The sequence below is a fragment of the Pelophylax lessonae genome (assembly GCF_965119305.1).
Source record: "Pelophylax lessonae genome assembly, chromosome: 7".
In the NCBI taxonomy this organism is placed as follows: domain Eukaryota; kingdom Metazoa; phylum Chordata; class Amphibia; order Anura; family Ranidae; genus Pelophylax; species Pelophylax lessonae.
Genome location: NC_138774.1, coordinates 237471003 through 237495979, shown reverse-complemented (window position 1 = coordinate 237495979; position 24977 = coordinate 237471003). Strand labels below are relative to the sequence as shown.

The window sequence follows — 24977 nt, the reverse complement described above, 5'->3', positions numbered from 1 at the left end:
CCAACCTTTTACCCAGAGGAACCCTTGAAAATTTAAGTTCTCAGAGGACCCCTGCTAAAGCTATTTCATTGAGAGGTCAGTGGGAAAAATGACTCTTACATTGGTGGCCAGAGGAAAAAATGCCTCCCTACAGTTGTGGTCACATACCACGCTTACAGACCGCTAAAAAGTCATGGTGTCCTTCCAAATGTTGTTGGACCTAAAATTATATAGGCACCAACAAATGGTAGGTCAATCAGCCATGGCCAACAACCTCGGGAGGTACCCTGGTTGACAAAATGTTCATATAAAGAAAAGTTAACCGGATCATTTTTTTGCATATTAATTCTTCATACAACGAGGACGTGATGTTGACATGGTGGGTGTGTCCATATTTTGTGCACAAAGAGTTCGGGAGGTATGCAAAATACATTTACACTTATATCTTCAGACTGTTACCAATGGCGATTCATCAAACCATACCGCACTAACATCCATATGTAAACCTTTTTAATGGTGGGTGCATGGCTTTACCATGCAAATTCTGAAGCAGAATCTACTGAAGTCCCAGTGTCAGGTTCACCTGCTGGTGGTACTGTCAGGGCTGCTGTTAGAAATGATGGGGCCCTGTACAGCCTACATGGGGCCCCCTTCAACCCCATCCCTGGCCCCGCCTCAAAACAAAATGCAGGTTTGTCACCGTTTACGTGCGGGACCAACGTGCATGTTTGCAATTACGCATGAGCAAGGGGGAATGGGGGCTTTAAAAAGGTTTTACGTTTTATTTTATTATTTATGTTACTTTGTGCAAAATCGCTGGGGCTATAATGCTGCAGGGATGACCAAGAAATCACCCTTCCAATCCAGGGACGTGCCGGTGTTCTGTCAGAATATCGCTACCTATCAGATTCTGTTACTGGAAGTGACATACGGAAAGGGCCGGCCCTACCATGGGTTCCACTGGGTCCATTGGACCCAGGCAGCACTTTGAGGGGAGCAGCAAGTTGATGCCCAAGAATTTTTTTTTTTCAGCAGTTTTGTGTATCGCCAGTTTGTGGCACATTACAGGTGGCATTTCCTCATCTCATACTGCCGCCCGTAGTGCGAACTGATGAGTATGAGGAGGCGGAGCGTCTCCTCTGGGGAACATTCCTTATGTGACTGTGGTGTGCGCAATGACGTCAGACATTCAGACAAACAAAATAATACTGGAGTTTGTGGTTTGGAATTAAACATAATTGTATGTCCTATAATTGTGAATGTAGACAAGGTGCTGTTGCATATAAATCTGACTTCCTGATACATTTTAATTTTACTTATCATGACATAAAATAAAATTGCGTGTGCCTTTTGATGGGCGTAATTTTATTTTGGAGGGGAGCAGCATTTAATTTTTGGACCCAGGCAGCACAATGTCTTGGGCCAGCCCTGCATATGGACTAGAACAAATTACTGCGCATGCATTCCAACATGGCTGCTATGCGTTCCAATAGCTTTCCTAATGTGACAGAACATGAAGCAGAGGCAGACATCTTCTTACACCCACGCAAGTCCTGAATTTTACATTTATTTTAGCAGTAAACTCACCTTATAGAATAAATAACAGTATTACATTTGTATTATTGTATTCTAGTAAGTTTAGTGAGAAACCTGCAGTCAGAAGGTGGTGACGGCCATCTTGGTACACCCCGCACTGCTCAGTGACAAACTGATTATAAAGTGAAATAGACTATTTCACTCGGTTGCAGTGAAATAGTCTATTTTAGTATATAAGGTGAGTTTACTGCTAAAATAAATGTAAAATTCAAGACTTACGTAGGTGTAAGAAGATGTTCATGTTCTGCTTCATGTTCTGTTACATTAGGAAACCTATTAGAACGCATAGCGGCCATGTTGGAATGCATGGCGCATGCGCAGTAAGTTGTTCTAGTCCATACGTCACTTCCGCTAGCGGAATCTGATAGGTAGCGCTATTCTGATAGAACATCGGTACATCAATGGGCAGTAAGCGGTTAGAGGGGAGTGGTTTGACTGCACATGTTTACTGTCCCCCAAACACAAGTTTAAAGTCGCATCTCACCGTGTACTATGATCATCAGCATGAAAATCAGACAGGCTGCAGGTGGCATGTCACAGTGTCACATGGCTGCTGGGGGTGCTGACTTTGTTATGCAGTACCACTCAGCACAGCCATAGCTTAATAAAGTCAGCACCCCCAGCAGCCATGTGACACTGTGACATGCCACCTGCAGCCTGTCTGATTTTCATGCTGATGGTCATAGGACACAGTGAGGACTCTATCCTCTGTTCTTCACTCACTATGTCCAATGCAGCCACGCTGTCCTCCTGCTGCTCCCTGTCAGCTGCTGAGCCGTCTGTCGCCTTACAAGATCACTCTCGGCACCTGAGTAGAGGAGGCGGGAGCTGAGCAGAGAATTATTGTATCCCTCCACCAGGCAAGGCGGTGGACAGCAGCAGCAGGGACTGTATGGTAGCAAATCAACAAATACATGCGCCCCTGAAAATGAAAAAAAAGTCCCGCCACTGCACTCACCTCCTGGACCCTTTTGTTGACATAATAGGGCCCGGGAAATTGTAGTTACACCCCCAAGAAAGTAAAAATTAAGAAAAGGTTTTAAAAAAATCAATTTTTTTAGCATGCAGAAATTAACTGTGATGCTGCCCGGGCCCCTTGTAGAGCTGATGAAGCCCGGGCCTGGTACAACAGGGCTGGTTGTACTGCCCTATCAGTTGCCCTGGGTACTGTGCTTCTCTGGGCGTAAAGCTGCAGTTTTAGTGTCAGCAGGTGTCTCCCAGCAGGTTCCACCGGGCCACACCGGCTGGGAGGGTACTTAAAGCCCCGTACACACGTACCGATTGTCGGCCGAACGATCGGCCGTCTTTTGTCCAGTGTTGTTGTGTTGGTTGAAAAGTGCTCAAGACTGCACACAAATTTTGTCGGCCAACAACAACCAACTTCAGAAGTGATGTCATGTTCTGGTGTACTTTTGTGTTTTTTCTTCTCTGAGCATGCCTAGTCTTGCTCATCTTGCTTTTGTTGGATGAAATCTGTACTGACTGACGAACAATGGGCCGTTCTGGTGTTGGCCTACAAAAATTTTATAGCATGCACACCAGATTTTGTTTGGCCGAAAAGTCGCAGCCAGTTGTCGGAAGCATCATACTAACAAGCCGACAATCGGCCGATCGGACGTTGGCCGAATATTTACGGCCGACAATCGGTACGTGTGTACGGGCCTTAAGTTCCACTTCTGCTATTGCTTCTTGTGTCAGTGTTTTGACTGCTCCTGCCTTGTACCCCGTTTGTTGTGCTGCTGCCAGACTATGTTGCCATTACCTTTTGATCTTTCTCTTGCCCAGTATTCAGTACCCTGTTGCCTTGTTCCCTGTTGTTCCTATCTCAGTCTTGTTTACCTCCTTCCCATCCGCTCCTCCGGTTTTCCCCTGCCTTGCACATTTCACATTTGTATATATTTGTTTCGTTAGTTGTGTGGGTTGCTGCATTTTGTCTTTCAGTTTGATTTTCATGCATTTCATGTATATTACTTTGCTGATCCTACATCCACTGTAAATAAATCTCACTTTAAAGATATATATTCTTGGTCTAGTCCCTGTTTCTTGGTGTAGCTTTATATATCTGGTCATGCTAGCTGCTGATTCCTGACACCCAGATCAGCAAAAAATTTATACCAACGTTTCGAGAGCACGGTGGCCCTTTTTTCAAGGTGACACTTGAAACTTAGGGCTCTTTCACACGGCCGCTCCGCTTCATCCTATTTTTTTGCGGATGATTTGCGGACATAATGTAAGTCTATGGCATTGCGGATGTCAGCGGAGTACCATCCGCTGACATCCGATTTACTTCCTTTCAGTTCTGTTCCGTTTTTTGGAACGGAACAGAACCCTATTTTTTCATCCGTGTAAAAAACTGAAAGGAAGGAAAATCGGATGTCAGCGGTGTCATCCGCTGACATCCGCAGTGCCATATACTTACATTATGTCCGCATATCATCCGCAAACGGATGGGATGATATGCGGGCACACGGAGCGGATGACACAAATGTCATCCGCTCCGTGAAAAAAAAAAAAAAAGTCCCGCAGCGGACTAAAGCAGCGGAGCGGCCGTCTGAAAGAGCCCTTAGTGTAACTTTTTTGCTGATATGGAACTTCAGTACATATTTAGAATCTTCTTGGTGTGTTGGTTTTCTTTTCATTGTCAATGGTGGCCATCTAAGCAACATACAGAAACGACAATGAAAAACATTTGCCCAGTGCAAACTGCTGAAAATGTTCCCTCTTCCAGGATGAAAGCATAAAAGGTCTACAGGGGGGTATCTTTCCTTGTACAGTTAGAATAGAAGAGCTTGGCTATAATGGCGCTTTTCCACTGCATGGAACCGAACGGTTCGGCTCGCTTTTGTGCTTTTCCACTGCTGGTACCGCATGGTATGGTGTAGGAACGGTTCGGTTCGGTACGGTACGGCGGCGCTTTTCAACTGCATAGAACTGAATGGTACGGCTCTCAAAAACAGTACCACCTTGATTGTGGTTCCAAGAGGTACCATACCCGGTACCATATCCCACAATCCTTTGCATGCAGTCACTACTAGCCACTGATTGGTCAGAGAATCCCACCCACCCCGTTGTTATCCCACCCACTTAACTTTAGTACTACTTTAGTGGAAAAGCAAGCCATACCGTACCGTACCGAACCGTTCCAACACCGTACCATGCGGTACCAGCAGTGGAAAAGCAAACCGGGCCAAGCAGGGCAGAGTAGAGCCGAGCCGGTACTTGCAGTGGAAAAGTGCCATAAGTGTATGTAGCAGTGGCTAGCAAATCTTGTGGTGCTAATTGATCTTTTGTTCTTTATACAGTAAAAGAAAACCCAGTGGTTAATAAATGCCACCAAAAAAGCTCCATATTTCTCTAACATTAAAAAAGTTCCATGACGGGGAAACTGTCAATCAAACTATAACCGTATACTGTACAACACTCACCAGTGTGGCTCTGTTCCCTGCTCTCACTGTCAGTAAGGCTCTTGGGCCCCAGGGAGGGAGAGCTGGCTTCCAATGGACCCATCCAGGGGTTATTTTGCTCTCTATTGTCACGTAACACTTTGTGGGCCCCAGAGAAGTTACTGCCGCCATTTTTAGAGCGTCGTCTTTCATTGTTCACAGCAGCATTAGAGGAATCTTGTGTTGCTACAGGGGAGTCCTCTCTGTAAAGAAGTAAGGCTTACAGTGAATTACTCTGGAAACAACAGCTAGTCCTATATAGTTGTGGTTGTAATTTTTTTTTCTTAACCAGTCTTTGAGGACCACCAGAGCATGTTTTACATTTCTGCTATTGGCATATTCATTTGGTTATTTGATATTACTTAAGTGTCGGTTCACACTATGGCAACACGACTTCGGGGCGACTTGAACAAGTCGCCGTGCACCACGACTTCGGTGCGGCATGCACTGACTTCACATAATGGAAGTCAATGCAAGTTGTTCCGACTTCGGCCAAAAGTAGTAAGTCGGAACGGTTCCAATTGCACAGAATGGAGCACGACTTGTCAGGCGACCAAGTCGCCTGACAAGTCGGAGTAGTGTGAACCGGCACTATGTTGAACTCTGGAAATTTTAAAATAAAACAAAAATAGCCTTATGGTAGGGTCCCCCATACTGCAAGGGATAGATGCTGGTTATTTCAAGAGGTATCAGAAGAAGCTGTATCTTTTACCCTAGTCCCTGCTCCAGCGCTGTCTTCTATTCCCTGGTGCTCTGGGCTGTGTGATGTCCCTCGGCATCATCACAAATAATGCAAGGCTATTAACTCTGCATTTAACATAGAGGCAATGAGCATGTACCCGCAGCTGAGAGCACCTTAGAGAGGTGGCAGCCCTGGACCAGTTGCATGGATGGAGGAAGCCTGCTGGCACCAATAAGGTAAATATTAATGCTTATTCCTGTACCTTCTAGACCATAGGTGTCCAACCTTTTGGCTTCTCTGGGCCACATTGAGTGTAGTGAAATTTTCTTGGGCCGCATATAAAATATATACTATAGCTAAGATATACAAGTAATAAAACGCCGCCGCGCCCTTCCCGCGCTGCCGCCCCCCCCCCCAGCACTAATTTAACACAACTAGAGGATGATCCCTTCCGAGGCAGCCTCGTCCTACAGTTAGCTGGAAGCCGCTGTGGCCATGCCCCCGACCCAACTTCCTTCTTCCCCATCAAAAAAAAAAAAAATTGTCAGGGGGCAGTGGGCTGCATTGCCTGGGGCTCTGGGCCGCATGCGGCCCCCGGGCCGCAGGTTGGACATGCCTGTTCTAGACTTAAAGCAGAACTGTACCCAATTTTACACAGCCTTCTCTCTATGCCTGCTCCCCTGTACCTCTGGCACATTAGCCAGGAAAAAAAAAAAGTATTGAAAAGTAAAATTAAAACTTTTTTTATATATTTTTTTTAATTCCTGGCTCCAGCCTATGCCAGAATGATGTCACAGCCCCCCACATGTGTAGATTTTTTTACAAAGTTATTCCATTTTGCAAATTTTTAATGCAAGGAAACATTTCAAAAGATGAAATGGATGAAAATGAATCTGTCACATTTATTACACTGTTCCCAGCAATCTCTGTGGACTATAAAACACCTCCCCATGCTTTGGTGGTATTTTTTAAGTCCTGTCCTTTGGTGACAACACTGCTTCGCCATAGATACAGTATGATGAAACAGTGTTGTCATACTGGGACAGGAAGTGTATTACTGGCAGGATCACCAGCACATCCAAGGATAGGTAAGCTGCAAATGTATTACATTTTTGGTTTGGATAATCTGCACCTCTAAAATGCAGGATATAAACCCAGGAATGTAAAGGATTAGGACTTTGAAGTGCAGGTGTACCTACCTGTTTAGACTGAGCTGATGTCTCTGTTTCTGGCGTGGGAAGGAGCGCCCACTCTCTGAACCAAGGAAACCACTATCAGTCTCTGGGGACAAAATTCTTCTCTGTAATAAAAATAAGTTGAAAATTTTGATTTACTGTTGATATATTCTAGTCTGTGAATCTAGTTTCTAATCGTCATTGTAAACTATATTATAAAACATTATACTAAGGCACGTGTTTATAGAGGGGATTACTTTTTTTTAAAACGGAGTATTAAATCTCCAGACAAACGGTTAAAGTATAACTAAAGGCAAAACTTTTTTAGTTTTGGATACAGTGCAGAGGGATTCCATCACCTGTCAGTTTTTATTGTTGTCTGTGCCCCCGTTAGGGAGATTCACCCTCTCTATTTGTCCTGTTCACCATTATCATTGAAAGTGAAAAATCCCAAATTTAAGCTGTCCCCAGAAAAGTAATAGAGGGGAAATCTTCCAATGAGGACACTAGTTCTGGTGACCTGGGGGTCCCCCAGGAATTCCCTTAATTTGCAGGTATTTCCTGTTTCGGCTATGGGACAGGAAGTGAGGGAAAATCTCTCCAATGGGGCACAGATGGCGAAAAAAAATCTGACAGGGGTTATAACTCTCCCCTGCTCTATCCAAAAGGAAAAAAAATGCCTATAGTTCCACTTTAAGTACAGAGTTTTTTGGGCAGTTTTAATCGCCAAAGGATTTGTCCAACCAGTTTTTTGATTCACCCATCTTTACAAGACTGTAAAGCTGTTACGGCACTCTAAGAATCCCTGCCAGGACTTCCAGGGACTCCTACTTTCAGAATACCTGCCAGGACTTTCAATGGTACTTGCAGAAACCCTGCCAGGACTTTCAATGGTACTTGCAGAATCCCCGCCAGGACTTTCAATGGTACTTGCAGAATCCCCACCAGGACTTTCAATGGTACTTGCAGAATCCCCACCAGGACTTTCAATGGTACTTGCAGAATCCCCACCAGGACTTTCAATGGTACTTGGAGAATCCCCGCCATGACTTTCAATGATACTTGCAGAATCCCTGCCAGGAATTTTTAATGGTACTTGCAGAATCGCTGCCAGGACTTTCAATGGTACTTGCAGAATGTCTGCCAGGACTTGGTACTTGCAGTAACGATGCTGGGCAATGGGCATGTCATCTAACCAGGTAATCTATTTAAGCTCCTTTGAAATAGCTGTCTTCTCACCATCTACCTAGCAGCTATAATATTTGCCTGTTCGTTGACTGAACTGACCTGACTATTCTCTTGCTTGCTGCCTGCCTAGACTTCTGCTTGGACATCATTATGCTTTTGCTTACTGCCTGCCTAGAAATCTGCTTGGGTCTGACTACTCTCTTGCCTGCCACTTGCCACTATTCCCTCTTGGGTCTGACTACTCTCTTGCCTGCCATCTGCCACTATTCCAGCTTTGACCTGACTACTCTCTTGCCTGCCACCTGCCTCGATTCCTGCTTGGACCTGACTACTCTCTTGCCTGCCACCTGCCTCGATTCCTGCTTGGACCTGACTACTCTCTTGCCTGCCACCTGCCTCGATTCCTGCTTGGACCTGACTACTCTCTTGCCTGCCACCTGCCTCGATTCCTGCTTGGACCTGACTACTCTCTTGCCTGCCACCTGCCTCGATTCCTGCTTGGACCTGACTACTCTCATGCCTGTCACCTGCCTCGATTCCTGCTTGGACCTGACTACTCTCTTGCCTGCTACCTGCCTCGATTCCTGCTTGGACCTGACTACTCTCTTGCCTGCCACCTGCCTCGATTCCTGCTTGGACCTGACTACTCTCATGCCTGTCACCTGCCTCGATTCCTGCTTGGACCTGACTACTCTCTTGCCTGCCACCTGCCTCGATTCCTGCTTGGACCTGACTACTCTCATGCCTGTCACCTGCCTCGATTCCTGCTTGGACCTGACTACTCTCTTGCCTGCCACCTGCCTCGATTCCTGCTTGGACCTGACTACTCTCATGCCTGCCACCTGCCTCGATTCCTGCTTGGACCTGACTACTCTCTTGCCTGCCACCTGCCTCGATTCCTGCTTGGACCTGACTACTCTCATACCTGCCACCTGCCTCGATTTCTGCTTGGACCTGACTACTCTCATGCCTGCCACCTGCCTCGATTCCTGCTTGGACCTGACTACTCTCTTGCCTACCACCTGCCTTGACCATTGCCTGGACCTGTTTACTCTCTTGTCTGCAGCCCTGAAAAACAATCTGCCAATAGTAACTTCTCTCTTCCTGCCTCCCTTTTGGTGGGGGCGATCTTGAGAGCCATGACCTGGTGTCAGTTTACAGCAAAGTGAACAAGGACCACTGGGTATCCCAGTCCATCTCCACCATCCAGAGGTCTGATGAAGACCAACTGCCACTTGGATTCCACACTTTGGGGAAGCCTGCATCGCTTGCCTGGAGGCACCCAACAATAGCAAGATTGGTGACATCACTACTTCCTGAACATTGCATAAGTAGTATGGTGATCCTCTTTCATAGTTCACTGAGCATGTAGAAGCCAGGAAGCCCCAGATCTCAAGTAGGAACAATAGGTGTTGCTTTACAGTTTCCTAGAGATATGTGAATGACAAGACTGGATGACAAGGACTCTTTTAACCAATATATATATATATATATATATATATATATATATATATATATATATATATATATATATATATATATATAATATAAAACCAATAGACTTGACAGAGGCAAATTACAAGTCCTTGGGCAGATAAAACTGCTCACTTATATATTTCAAAATCTCTTTGTCCATTCCGCTAATAGATGTTATATCCCTTTTTCCCTGCCCTGGTTTTCATATAGTGGCTGACATTTGTAAATACCCATCACTTGTGTGTATGCAAATAGTTGGATTCCTCTTCTTACCTGTGCGATGCTTCCTTTAGAAGTCCTTGGTGACCCTTTGTGACTTGAAGGGCTGACATTCTTCATGCTTATGCTGCTTTTATGAGATGGCGATTCCTGGATGCTTTCCTCGCTGACAGAAAGCTCGGTGGTGGGGGTACGGGGGGACTGTTCTTTCAGCTGGGGCAATGGGGAGCTCTGTGATACACGTTGTGGAAAAGTCTTTGACCCATACGACATTCTGACAGAACACAGACACACATCTATTAATTAACATGTACACTGAGCACAGGCAACCTAACAGATGAAATTGTGGGAGTGCTGGACTGCACATTCTTTTCCATACTAGGTTATGGAGGGAGCTATGACAAGTGATAAACCACTCAGACAGTTGTTAGCTAAACCCAGACAAAGAAAATCATCTTCATGAAACAGAATCCTAACATTATTTCTTTATGCCGCCATGAATCTGGGTATAGTTATACAAGGGCAGGACCCACACATTTAAAATTAGGGAGACCAAGTATAACAGATCGCCCCACAATATGGGGAATTAAATGAAGTATCTCCTGTGGCCGATTTAAAAAATCCCTTCCCGTAGTTTTGGTAGCTTTGCCGACACGTGCAGGCCGAGTTATATAGTTCTTAATTTTTATTTCATTACAGGTACTTACATAGCGCCATCAATTTACGCAGTACTTAACACATACACTATATTATCAAAAGTATTGGGACCCCTGCCTTTACACACACATGAACTTTAATAGCATCCCAGTCTTAGTCCGTAAGGTTCAATATTGAGTTGTCCCACCCTTTGCAGCTATAACAGCTTCAACTCTTCTGGGAAGGATGTCCACAAGGTTTAGGAGTGTGTCTATGGGAATGTTTGACCAGTCTTCCAGAAGCGCATTTGTGAGATCAGGCACTGATGTTGGACAAGAAGGCCTGGCTCGCTGTCTCCGCTGTTTTTCATCCCAACGGTGTTCTATTGGGTTGAGGTCAGGACACTGTGCAGGCCAGTCAAGTTCCTCCACCTCAAACTCGCTCATCCATGTCTTTATGGACCTTGCTTTGTGCACTGATGGAGGGGGGATTATGCAGTGAGGTGGTTTTTCAGGGGTTGAGCTTGGCCCCTTAGTTCCAGTGAAGGGAGCCCCTAGGACGTCAGCATACCAAGACATTTTGGATAATTTCATCCTCCCAACTTTGCGGGAACAGTTTGGGGATGGCCCCTTTCTGTTCCAACATGACTGCGCACCAGTGCACAAACCAAGGTCCATAAAGACATGAATAAGCAATTTTGGGGTGGAGGAACTTGACTGGCCTGCACAGAGTCCTGACCTTAACCCGATAAAACACCTTTGGAATGAATTAGAGAGGAGACTGCAAGCTAACCTCTCATCCACATCAGTGCCTGACCTAACAACTGCGTTTCTGTAAGAATGGTCAAACATTCCCATAGACACACTCCTAAACCTTGTGGACAAGCTTCCCAAAAAAGTTGAAGCTGTTATAGCTGCAAAGGGTGGGCCAACTCAATATTGAACCCTATTGACTAAGACTGCGATGCCATTAATGTTCATGTGACTGTAAAGGCATGTGTCCCAATACTTTTGGTAATATTGTGTATATTGTACATTCACATCAGTCCCTGCCCTCACGGAGGTTACAATATAAGATCCCTAACTCACATTCATACATATTGTGTACATATTAAGGCTTTAGATAGGAGCCAATTAACCTACCAGAATGTCTTTGGAGTGTAGGAGGAAACAGGAGTATCCGGAGAAAACCCACGCAGGCACAGGGAGAACATGCAAACTCCAGGCTGCCAGGCAGGTAGTGTCGTGGCTGAGATTTGAACCAAAAAACCTAGTGCTGCTAGGCGGAAGTGCTAACAACTTTGCTATCCAATACAAAGTACTGCTTTTACAAAGTGGCGCTATGGTTGCACTAAATTCAAAGAGCATTACATCCAGTTCATAGATAAAACTGGAGGTAGTTACAACCAACTCTAACTTAGAGTACAGAGACAGGCAGAGTGCCTGTCTCTGCATGCTGTTTAGCAGGGTGGCATGGGTGTCATCAAGGACACTGTTGGCTTCATAGTCATCCGGCCCCCAGCAACCAATGACCATGACAGTGGGTGAAGCCTGATGGGGAATCTGAGGGACTGGTTCCCTTGTGATAGCAGGCAGTGGACGGAGGAAGCTAAGCTGTACTGAACATTACAGTGAGTGTTGGTTTGGACAGTCCGGGGCACATTGCGCCTGTACCAACATTTTCAGTCCAAAGCCATGACAGAAACATACAGAGTGATGCTCTTTATGAATTCCCCAGAATGTACTCACACTACATTTTGTACAGCGTAAGACAGAACTGTTCTTTCTTTCATGTCATTTTTTTTAGTGTTACTTTCACTTTCAACTTTAGTGACACTGAAGATGTAAGTTGGACTGTCAAAGAGAAACAGAAATAATGGCAGCTGCTCGAAAAATGCAAAAGTTATGGTACACTGTGGTATTTTCCGAGTGCACAACGTTAATACAGTATGAGGACTGTCATTTAAGAGACCCTGTTAGGTCACCAAGAGGTCTACATAAAAATCAAAGTGGTAGTTCCTTGAAAATAAAAAAGAGCTAATATACTCCCCACTCTGGTTACACATGAATCCCACCTTCCCTTTGTAACAGCACTGCAGCCCCCATCAGTTCCCTTTGCATTGCACATTTTTAGGAGTATCGGATGCTTTGTCCACCATGGCGCATTTTGGTTCCTCTGACCCCTACATCATGACAAGACTCAGCAGTTGTGTAGCGGTCAGAGGACAAGTTGGGGACAAAGGCCCCTGAAAGAAATTATATTAGAACCACGTGGCTTGTTCACGGGAACTTTATTCAAAAATAATTAAAAATAACAACTGGTCTTTTAAGCTTATATGAGTTACTAAAGCCTCGTACACACGCACCGATTGTTGGCCGTAAATTTTCGGCCAACGTCCGATCGGCCGATTATCGGCTTGTTAGTATGATGTTTCCGACAACCGACTGCGACTTTTCGGCCGAACAAAATCTGGTGTGCATGCTATAAAAGTTTTGTTGGCCGTCAACAGAACGGCGGATTGTTCGTCAGTCAGTACAGAATTCGGCCGACAAAAATCAGATGAGCAAGACTAGGCATGCTCAGAGAAGAAAAAACACACGGAAAGTAAACCAGCACATGACATCACTTCTGAAGTTGGTTGTTGTTGGCCAAAAAAATTTGTGTGCAGTCTAGAGCACATTTCAACCAACACAACAACACTGGACAAAAGTCGGCCCATCGGTCAGCCAACAATCGGTGCGTGTGTCCGAGGCTTTAGACTGCATCTATATAGGTGAGTTGGAAATCACTTGGGACGCTGTATCTGCTTATATAATCAAGCAATACAGTCTGTATACTCTAGTGAGTTATTGATGGAGGGCAGAACATATGGATAGTTAGGTCACAGGCTACCAGAGTGTTGACTATACTACCTTTCTATTGCAGGAAACTGACATTTGGATTTCTTTAGAGACCCAACACGATGGCTTTAAAGCCAATGTTTACTAGGCATTTCTTGTGGAGGCCATGTTATCTTAAGTATCCCTTTGAATGTTAGCATGTTATTAATTGTTCCCGTCTAACTGTGAAAAAATAGAAAATAATCACTAGTTTTTACTTAATATCTAAGCTTTTTCTTTCCTGCCTGTAGGGCTTTTTTTTTAGCATTTATTATTTTTAATGATGGCCCCATGACCAATCCACATCCTGAGGAACCAGGGTACCCTGTGTGTGGCACTCTCTCCCTACAGATACACCCTTGATGGACTTTTTAGTTCTCAAAGTCAAGACCAAGTGTTCTATCACCAAATCATACAGCAGGGGTGACACGGGGCATTCCTGGCGTTTGCTGTTGTGGATATAGAAAGGTTCTATTTTTACATGATGGTCCCATGACCAATCTACATCCTGGGGAACCAGGGTACCCTGTGTGTGGCACTCTCTCCCTAAAGATACACCTTTGATGGACTTGTTAGTTCTCAAAGTCACGAACAAGTGTTCTATCACCAAAGCATACAGCAGGGGTGACACTGGGCATTCCTGGCGTTTGCTGTTGTGGATATAGAAAGGTTCATGTCTTCTGAAAATCAAGGGAAAAAGCTACAGGTCAAATTAAATTGTACGGAGAATCAAGGAGGAGTGATTGATATCACAGGGCGTTATAGAGGTAATCTAGATGATTCAGTGGTAGGGGTATGGGTTGTCACAAAAGATTTGGGAAGGAGTGGGAAAGGAATTCAGGAGTTTTTGATAGAAGATGATCAAAACTGGCAGTGTGAAAACTTATTTTTGGTATACTTACCCTTAAACCTTATATATGTACACAAAGCAGGTTCAACAGAGGGACAGACAGATATAGTACCTTCTAGATGATGATGTTTCCTCATCTGGAACAATGCCATGTCTGCTAGACACAGAAGATGCTCTCCGTTGTTCTGTGGGAGATGGTGTGACGGGTACATTGGTGCCACTAACTGGACTATTGGCATGCCTATCATCTGTGGAACTTCCAGCCGGTGGAAAGCTCTGAGGAGTAATGGACCTTGAATGACGCTGCTGGCGGGTTCTTGGAGATTGGCGCTTTGCCCTAGTTTGTGAGTTGACAGCCTGTGCATGGTCATGATAACTCTGATTGCTAAGAGGGGTCATCAGCCCAGATGGTCTTCTAGCTTGTGCGTGATCCTGTGATCTGGAGGGTTGAATTTGCTGCTGTCCAGGGCTGCTATCTTGGAGATCATGCGATTTGGCAATCTGCGGAGGTTGCTGAGGCCATTCGTCTTGCTCCAGTCCCAGAGCATCTGGAAGGGACTTAAAACTGCTATATCTATAGAATTATAAGCACAAAGAATATATACAGGTATTACCAATTGGTACAGTACTTGTATCTGCAACAAAAGTCAAATCATATTAGCTACTAATGATATATTTTATAGGAAGATGAAAAATTAAAAATAATGAAGGAAAAAACTAATAAATCAGGTGTAAAAAAATCAATTCTAACTACTATTAGAAAGATGTCTGACTTAGAGATGGGAGTGAGGAAAGCTCACTAACATTCAAGTTGCAACATTATGAACTTTTATTGGTACAAAGTCACACACGTTATGTGTAGCTAATATTTTAGGGTCACACAGGGCCCTCCCTTAAGACGATATAGTGACGATCAGGTGTTTTGTAAATGTGCAGCCATCTCATAATTCACCTACTTTAAGTAAGGCTCAGTTGTACAGATATATCAGTTGGTTTTCCCTATGATCTTCAGTGCTGCTTCTGGATTGGTTAGAGAGGACTACCCCCTTGTATACAAGACATAGAAGTGAATGAGTGTTGGTGGGGTGCAGCGTAATGCGGCAGCAATAATTCACACAGTCAGGTGCGCACACAGCAGGTGCCTGTTCTATTGGGTTGAGGTCAGTAAAGTTCCTCCACCCCAAACTCTCTTATCCATGTCTTTATAAACCTTGCTTTGTGCATTGGTTCAAATCATTTGGTGGACGGGGATTATGGTGTGGGGTTGTTTTTCAGGGGTTGGGAGTGGCCCCTTTAGTTCCAGTGAAGGGAACTCTTAAAGCATCAGCATACCAAGACATTTTGGACTATTCCATGCTCCCAACTTTGTGGGAACAGTTTGGGGATGGCCCCTTCCTGTTCCAACATGACTGCGCACCAGTGCATAAACAACGTCCATAAAGACATGGATGAGCGAGTTTGGGGTGGAGCACAGAGTCCGGACTTCAACCCGATAGAACACCTTTAAGATAAATTCGAGCGGAGACTGCGAGCCAGGCCTTTTCTTCTGGAAGAATGGTCAAACCTTCCCATAGACACACACCTAAACCTTGTGGACAGCCTTCCCAGAAGGCTAAAACTAGAGGAAAAACGGTTTAGCCTTAAATTACGTAAGGGGTTCTTCACTGTCAGAGCAGTAAGGATGTGGAATTCTCTTCCACAAGCAATCATATCAACAGGGAGCATCGATAGTTTAAGAAACTACTAGATGGGCAACTTAAAGACCACAACATACAGGGGTATACAATGTACGGTTAACTGCAAACACACACACACATCATAGGTTGAACTGGATGGACTGATGTCTTTTTTCAACCTCACAAACTATGTAACTATGATTGAAGCTGTTATTGCTGCAATAGATGGGCCAACTCAATATTGAACCCTACGGACTAAGACTGCGATGCCATTAAAGTTCATGTGCGTGTATGTGACACGGTGATAGGGATGCTTCAAGTTCCTTATCAGCCCCATATCTTTCTTATCACCCCCACTTCATATGTAGTTTTTGTAGCCTAAGCCTGATGACTACCCCACTATAATGCAATGAAGCTCATACTCATTAACCTGATACAATGCAGAATGTTGAAAAGATGAGGTGGACGCAGTGCACACTTACGTGGATAGCAAAGTGCCATAATCCCTTTCCAGCTGCATGTGTTTATAACGGACTGGTTGAGGTAAACATTCTTCTGGATCCTCTTTAATTGATGTATCCATAGCATTGCCAGAAAGTCCGGGGGGGCCTGGGGATGTGACCTAGAGACAGAGACATGAGGATAATTCTATCTAGAACATACTATATTAAAATTGTAAGGCTGCCCAGAACTGCATGTGAATTATAAGAAGAATGAAACTAGGCTAACAAGTAGAATTGAAAATAAAATGAAAAGGCGATGCCAAATTACTAGATGTTTTCTTTTAAGGGTATGTGCCCCTTAGTGGACTCCCCTGCCATATAGATTTAGTAAGTGCAAATACCTACCTGTAACCCACAGCCAGTTAGTGCACCTCCTATACATGTGACCCCTTTCATTCAAATAGAAAGGCCATACACTGCAAATCCAAGGCTGAAGAAGACAGATCTCATCAGAGTAGGCCTTTGTTAAATTTGTGGGGGAAGGGGGCAATGAAAAGTGCACATAGAGTGCATTTACTCTTTAATTTGTAATCAGCATTTAAAGTGTAAGTTCACCTTTTCTGAAAGGTGAGCACCCTACTGTACACCCTCCCTCCCAGTCCCCGCTATACTTACCTCCGGGGACGATGAGCTGTTGGTGCCCACGTAGCCTGTGTAGCAGTCCAGGGCTTTAAAATCCCCCACTTTTCTTTTTTTTTCCCTTCATTCTGTAGGGCTTTTGGGAAGGATCAGAGCTATTCTGATTGGTCAAAGCAGTCCTGTGTTGGCGCTAACGAATCAGAATTGCTCTGATCCTTCCTGGAAAGCATACAGAAAGAAGGATAAGAAGAGTGGGGATTTCAAATCCATGGACCGCTGCACCGGCTGTGTGTGCTCTGACAACTAATCACCCACTGTGGTAAGTACAGTGGGCACTTGGGAAGGGGTGCGGGTTTTTATTTTCATTTTTTCTGAATGGTGAACTAACCCTTTACAAATGAGATCTCAGATTTTGTCCATCAATACTACTACATGACATGTACTGCCCTTATCAATGAAAAAAAAGAGAATACAGATAGTTGCTAGGGGCAACAAAAAAAGTTCTTTTCATTCATGAGGCCATGTGTAACTGACCTGTGGGTACGGGGTCTGAGTTGTTGGAATAGGCACCACTGCTGATGGTAATGGGGCATTATCTAAATGGTGAATAGTACGTGTGAGGTCTGTGCTGGGATTGGACAATGTGGAATGGTTTGCTCTTTCTAGTAGTTCATCCAGTTGGACTCCCAGTTGGAATATGGCTTCTTCAAGTTCTCTGTGAAGAAGAGATGCCACATATCAATACATTTCGAAGTGTAGAGCCAAATTATATATTATGATATATTTAAAGTGTTACTAAAGTATTTTTTTTTATGAAAATAACAAGCATGTTATACTCACCTGCTCTGTGCAGTGGTATTACACAGAGCAGCCCCAATCCTCCTCTTCTCGGGTCCCTGGTGCCGAACTTGGTTCCTCCTCTTTTTTTGTGTGTCCCCATAGCAAGCCATTTGCTATGGGGGGATACGGTGCGTGCTCGCTCCTGACCTGTGTATCTATGGAGCCACGCTCCATAGACTTACACAGCGGGACTTAGGCCCGCCCCCCCATTTCCTCTTCATTGCATTTGATTAACAGCAGCAGGAGCCAATGGCTCCCGCTGCTGCTCTAATGCTGTGTGACGAGAAAGAAAGGGGAGAATAAATGCAGCTGTACACAGCGCAGATCTCTTCTCCCCTCTCTTCCTCTTCATACAGGGAAGGTAAAAATGAAGGTAAAAAACGTTTTTAGGTTTAGTATCACTTTAAGTATGATATCCTGTTAACATCCCAAATTAATGTTGGGGGGTTGGGTTTCTCCCTTTTTTATTACTTCCCACATTTTTTGCCCCTATTCCTCATTGTACTATGTTGCTTGCATTCCCAATGCTTGTTCTCGTTTGATATTGTTCTGTTTCATGTGGAACTGTTCAGAGACTTCTCACTCTCCCCAGGCTGCGGTGCATAGCGGCTGCCTATGCTGTGAATGTTAATTTTCTACTTTTTTATTCTGTAATTGCAGTAGGACAATCGTGACTGTTGCATCTATGTTAACAGTATTATTTTCTGTACCTTCGATGTTCTATTTTTCACAAAAATTTCAATAAAAATTATTGCAAATAACATCCCAAATTAGTAGATTAGTTAGATTTTTTTGTTATTTCTTTGTTCTTTACGTTTATATGTGATTTTCTAGAAGTTATATACCTTATTCTTCCCCTGAAGAAGTCCTGAAAAATAGAATATACTACAATTATTTCTGACAAGCAGCTCTTTCTGACTTTAGTTACTTCACCTTTTTGGACATCCAGAGAGTGAACTGCACTAGCTGCATAGCCGCTAAATCAATTTTAAAGTGTGGGCAGTGTGACGGTCCTCCAACCCCCCGCCTCCCACCTGGTCCGTAATTCCCAGGTTTTCCTGCTCTTCCTGACAGCCCAGGACCACAATAGATGGTTTCAGGACGACGAGGAGGAGATTGAGGAACTTTCCCCTTTTTCTGTGTGGTTTATAAATCTGTAAGAGCTCCATATTTAAGGTTTCAGATTGGTCATTTCATGCTTGCTGTAGCTAGGGATGCAGCTAATCAAGTACGATCTGTGCTTGATTTACTGCACTGGAGAACAAGGGAGACATTGGGGGTCTAATAGTATCTCTCAACTGCCCAATGATATCACAAGTCAAATAAAAATTATATATATATATATATATATATATATATATATATATATATATATATATATATTTTTTTTTTTTACTTTTTTTAATTAAAAAAAAAAAAAAATGTAACCCTACTCCTGTATGTAGGCTGCACCACACATGTGGGGTATCGCCGCAAACATCAGAGTGAGAGCAATAATTCTAGGACCATAATTCATGGTTGATTCTAAACTGATGAGCTGTAAAGGCTTTTAAAGTGCTGCCTATGGATAATTTTAGGTACCATGAGCTGTATAGAATTTTAAAGTGTGGCCTATGAAGAATCTTTCTTGTACCTTCATTTTTTTGCGATATCACAGACACACGTAATTTAAAGACTTGAAATATTGGTATTTATTTACTTGATGCAACCTCATTTTTTATATTTTTTTATATTTACCAAAAATGTTGTATTATATAGTGTTTGTTTCACTAAAATTCATTTTAGTGTATTTTATCCATGAAAACAAACAGCTGTGCAAACACCGGGCAACATAAATTGCAACAACTATCTTTTTATTCTACGGGGTTTTAAGTAAATTCATAGCCAAAATCAGATATGCAAAGAATGAAAAAAACTAGCTCTAGAGGGGAAGTGGTTAAAGACACCTTCCTGAAATATCCAAACCTAAACAAGTATTGTAAATTATCTTCAACTTATGAACTATACTTGTGCAGCACTCCTATGATTTACATTGTTCCGAACTATCACTGTGTACTAAAAAACCCATTCAGCCATCACATCTAAGGACTGGTAACCTGCAATATATTACATTTTTGTTCTTGGGTTTGGATACACTTTAACTTTATTTGTCTATTCAGCTTAAAACAGAACTTTACCCAATTTGACATGGTCCTCTCCTAAAGTCTATATGTCGCTGATTGTTTTGAACAGATCAGTGCTGTATTTTGGCCTAGGCTAACAAGGCCCAGGCCTAGGGCGGCACTTTCCAGGGGGGCAGCAAAATAGCCACCCCCGCCTCCATCTGAAACTCTATTGGCCACTGGTTGCTAGAGCCGCCTGGCATCTAGCAACCAGTGACGCCACAGCTGTGACTCCCTAGCCCTGCCTAGAATTCAAAGTGGAGGAGGATTTACCTTCCTCCTTCTCCGCGCCTAGTGCTTGGGGTGCCCAAAGTGTCCCACCAGTCTGGTGACAGTGGGGTGCAGGGCAACGGAGCAAAATCTGCCAATCCGCCGCCGACAGCAGCCACTGCTGCTGCTGAGCTGCGGCATCTTCACACACTAAGCAGGCAGCCGGCCGGCCCTGGAGGACCGAGAGCCCGGGAGGGAGAAGACCTCCACTGCCACGGCACCGCCCTGACCTGAGCAGCAGCGGGGGCATGATCCATGGCGCCTCCCAGAGCCTGCACTCCTTCTCAAACCTCCTCTCTGCTCCCAGCTAGGACATCAACAGGAAGACAGGCTAACCGAGGGCCCAGAGGACCCCTCCTCTCGCTTGTGCGCTCGCTCTCTTTCATCCCCTCCTCTCACGCGCGTGCTCTCTCTCTCCCACCCCCCTCTCGTGAGGTCTCAGGGATTCTTGCTGGAACTTGTAGTCCTTCAATTTTGGAGGGAGTCACATCCGTTAAACAGGAAGGGGTGGGGCAAATTTACATAGGAGGGGAGGGCGGGTGCCAAATTTTAGTCTTGCCTAGGGCAGCACAAAACCAAAATACACCACTGGAACAGATAAATTATTGAAAACCAACTTGCACGGGTTTTGAAAAGCATTGAGCACTCTCTTCTCTATACAATGTCTATTTGCTGTACTTACCTTTGTGGATCCAGTTCCTGAAATGGACGCCCAGCACTTCGCTGTTCTTGGCGATACTTTTCCTGGGCCTGTAAGTACCTGCGTTCTAGTACGTCTAGAGAGCCACGGAGCTCTCGCACAGCCTGGATGGAAAACATACAACATAAAGGGTCATACACACAGAAAAATGAATTCAGTTTAGAGAGATACCAGACCCCTTTAATTATTGTCCTGTACCTGTTGCTGTTCTTCAGGAGTCAAGTTTCCACCTTGCAACAGCCCCTCAAAGAGGTCAACCTGCAAAGGATAAAGATTTTTCAATTAGTGTACAGTGCATTTGGATCTGTTGCACAAATGACCCAATGAAATTTCAGCTATTCTTCTTGGAAAATGCTAATAAAGTCTATTTATATGGATTCAGGGCTCTGGGGCTGCTGAAGATCGCATGTAGAGGCATGTGTGGGTATTGCATGCGCTGGAGCCAGTTCATTACCATTAAGGGGTATTGACTTGTACTCCAAAAAGGTATGCATAACTAAAACTTTCTTTAGTGTCCATTGAGACATACGGGAATTCGTAGGATTCAAGATTTTCAGGATACCTGCCTACAGGAGAGCCAGATAGCCTAGAATTTGAAGAATTCCTGTAATCCTCAATGGACTCCAAGGCAGAAATTCATAGGATTCTAGATTTTTGGCTTATACTGTCGCCTACAGGAGAACCAGATAGTCTAGAATTGTAAGAATTCATGCAACCCTCAATGGACTCCAAGACAAGAATTCAGAGGATTCTAGATTTTTTGGTTATACTGCTGCCTACAGGAGAACCAGATAGTCTAGAATTGTAAGAATTCCTGGAACCCTTAATGGACTCCAAGAAAATGATTTTAAACACTGAGTACAAAAATCCTATTTTTTTTTATCATCCTTTGAGGTACACAGGAATTATTGTTTGGTCTAGCAATCTATAGGTAGCAGTATAACCGAACAAAGATCTATAAGTAGGTGCGCTAACCGATACCTTAATTATTATTGACCCAAATCAAAATGAAATATAAATATTTCAACACCATTGACAATGTACAACAAAAGTATTAAAATTATAATATTTGTGTACAAAATGAAGTGTCCGTTAATCCATTCCGTGCCAATAATAGTAATAGTCTGCATAATTGCTCATATGCTGATACACCCAACTTTATCATGCCTATCTCCACCACCTTCCAAAATCCACACTCACCAAACGGCAGTGCAGTATGGGCCTGGTCAATATAAATGTCTTTTAATTCCCTTTATGGATCTCTCCTGTGTTCCCAGATGTTTGCACCGGCATTCCACTGACTCCTTGTTCGCTTCAACAGGCTCCCCTCTCATGCAAACAAGAAACACAAAGAAAGGCGCATCGATCTGGCGCATTATCCTCAATATAGGCTTTGGCCTGAGGAAGAGGAGTATTGAGGGTGGCTCTGAGGAAGAGGCGTATGCCTTGATCCTATTAGGACAAGGGACATTCGTATGGACTACTCTCGATACTCAAGATTTTGAGTCCGATGTGACTGATTTATACCTTTGCTTGTGAGCAGCCATTTCTATGTTTTAACAATAAAGCCTATATTGAGGATAATGCGCTAGGTCGATGCGCCTTTCTTTGTGTTTCTTGTTTGCAGTATTGTTGGACTGCCCCAGTCCTTTTAGGCAGCAGGATCCTAGCCATCCAAGACGCCATTTTGAAAGTCCCGTGGGCAGAGCAGTCAAGGAGTCGGCTTTTCTGAGCGCAGGAGATAGGTGGTTTATCCACCTTGTTTTGTTTGGAGCAGTCCTCTCTCATGCAATCATGTAATCAAATAATAGCCATCATTATTAGACATGCGTCATCGGGAAGCTTCCTGATGACGCATGGCTATTGCGAAACGCGTTGAGGCTAGTGGAGTGAGGTTCACGCTACTCCCGGTTCCCGACCCCCTTTGAAACCCTGGCTTTTAACGTACGTCGGCTCCACTGAACGGAGCGACGGCTGCACAGGATTAGTGGATTGCTAGATAGACTTAGTGCCGGTCTAAGGGCACTTTTACACGCGAGTGTAAAACTTTTAAAGGCTTTTTTAATAAAACTGAATGGGATGTTGCGCAATGATGGCTATTATTTGATTACATGACTAGGGCCACTGGGAGTAGAAAATGTCCTGGCATCCAGTAAACAATGCCCTATCTTTTGTGTCAGTGGGAGGAGTAGTGTCCCATCACTGGTGTCAGTGGAAGAAATAGTGCCCCATTGTTGGTGTCAGCTGGAGGAATTTGTACCCTCTTGTTGGTGTCAGTGGGAGAAATAGTGCACCATTCAAACAATCTTAATCTAGTAAAGTAAGGCGCTGTTATATACCAAAATACCTGTGCTATTTTACTGCGTGTCCCTCCAAAAAATGTATATATCTATATGAGTGATCGGCCGATTGTCGGCTTGTTAGTATGATGCTTCCGACAACCGACAGCGACTTTTCGGCCGAACAGAATCGGGTGTGCAGGCTATAAAATTTTTGTTGGCCGTCACCAGAACGGCCGATTGTTCGCCAGTCAGTACAGAATTCGACAAACAGCAGATTAGCAAGACTGGGCATGCTCAGAAAAGAAAAAACACACGGAAAGTTAACCATCACATGACATAACTTCTGCAGTCGGCTGTTGTTGGTGGACAAAATTCGTGTGCAGTCTTTTGCACTTTTCAGCCGACAGGACAGCACTGGACAAAAGACGGCCGATCGTTCGGCCGACATTCGGTACGTGTGTACGGGGCTTTAGATTGTTTGATTGTGTGCACTACACATAAAAGGGCAGCAGTCATTTGTTAGATTTAAGTATCTTACTAGAGTTGGCGCCTTCAGGATTTACTAATAATAGTGCACCATTGTTGGTGTCAGTGCGAGGAATAGTGGGCCATTGTTGGTATCAATGGATGGAATTGTGCCCCATGGTTGCTTCATGTCAGTGGGAGAAACGGTACCCCATTGTTGTTGTCTGCGTCAGGAATTATGCCCCACTGCTGACACCAACAGTGGATGGAATAGTGTCCCAAGGGCCAGATAAAGGCAAGGAAAGGGCTGCAGTTTGGAGACCACTGATCTAGGTGATCAGGCATAGCAACAACTGATACATGTGCATCACAGATATATGTACATAGCCAATAATGATCAACAGGGTCCACCTGGGACCTTCCCACCTATCCATGTATACAATATGTTCACTTCAGGCAGCAAACTTGTAGCATTGTTTCTTGATTGCCCTGGAATAAGCATATTGTATACCCATATCTGGGAGAGGTTGAGAATTGCAGACCCATATCCTTGATCAATAATGACCTTAAACTGTTAACCGAAATCTTAACAAACAGGGTATCATCTTTTGTCAATGTGTATGTTCATAAGGATCAAGTGAGATTTATTCCTAGTAGGCAGGGCTCTAACCAAGTAAGGCACGCAGGTAATGTTATATCTTTACTCCAGTCCCGTTGGGATGCTGGCCTTCAAAAGGCATCTGATTCTGTCTCCTCACCTGACTTGATTGGGCTCCTGGATGCCTGGGAATTTTAACCCAATTTTCCTAACATACTCGGGTTGTTATACTCTAGTCACGCTTCATGGATATCATTGTATACATGCGACACAGCAGAGAGCAATATGAAGCTCCAGAGCCACTGATTGGGGATCACTGATGTATGTCATTGTACTGGACCTCCATAAAGGGCTGCAAACACATGCAGAATACACGTGGCTTTCTGGGTTAGAAACATCTTCCAGATATATAATATATCTCTGCAGGGCATACAACTGTTACTGGGTGTACCTTGGATAACAAATACAAAGCTTGAGATGAGAAGATGTGCACTAAAAATAGTGTGTATCAGTACTGCCAGTTTTCATTCTCCATAGAAACCTTCTATTCCTCCGGAGAATGGGATTGCACTGTGTTCCTGGAAGCCCTGACGTAATCAATGCACTGGTTGTTTCAGAAAGCCATACACTGTTTTTGGAACAAACATTTGTACAAGTAATCATATGAGCATTCCCATGGCTTGACGAATGTCTTTCAAAATTACATCAAAATTTAGTTCGCTTTTAACATTATATTTTGGAACGAATAAACTTTGCCAAATGAAAACAACATTCACTGT

General features: G+C 44.0%; 1 protein-coding gene across 3 annotated transcripts in view; it reads right to left on the bottom strand.

Moving 5' to 3' along the window:
- AKNA (AT-hook transcription factor) overlaps nt 1–24977 on the bottom strand; it is a 116227-nt gene that overhangs the window by 40483 nt on the left and 50767 nt on the right. For all 3 annotated transcript variants that reach the window (XM_082264499.1, XM_082264498.1, XM_082264500.1), the window contains exons 7-14: nt 21052–21111; nt 20836–20957; nt 17416–17596; nt 16282–16421; nt 14236–14697; nt 9813–10032; nt 6900–7000; nt 5001–5221 (exon numbers count right to left, since the gene is read on the bottom strand). In XM_082264499.1, the coding sequence (XP_082120625.1) occupies nt 5001–5221; nt 6900–7000; nt 9813–10032; nt 14236–14697; nt 16282–16421; nt 17416–17596; nt 20836–20957; nt 21052–21111 (1507 nt within the window). The remainder of the gene's footprint in view (nt 1–5000; nt 5222–6899; nt 7001–9812; nt 10033–14235; nt 14698–16281; nt 16422–17415; nt 17597–20835; nt 20958–21051; nt 21112–24977) is intronic.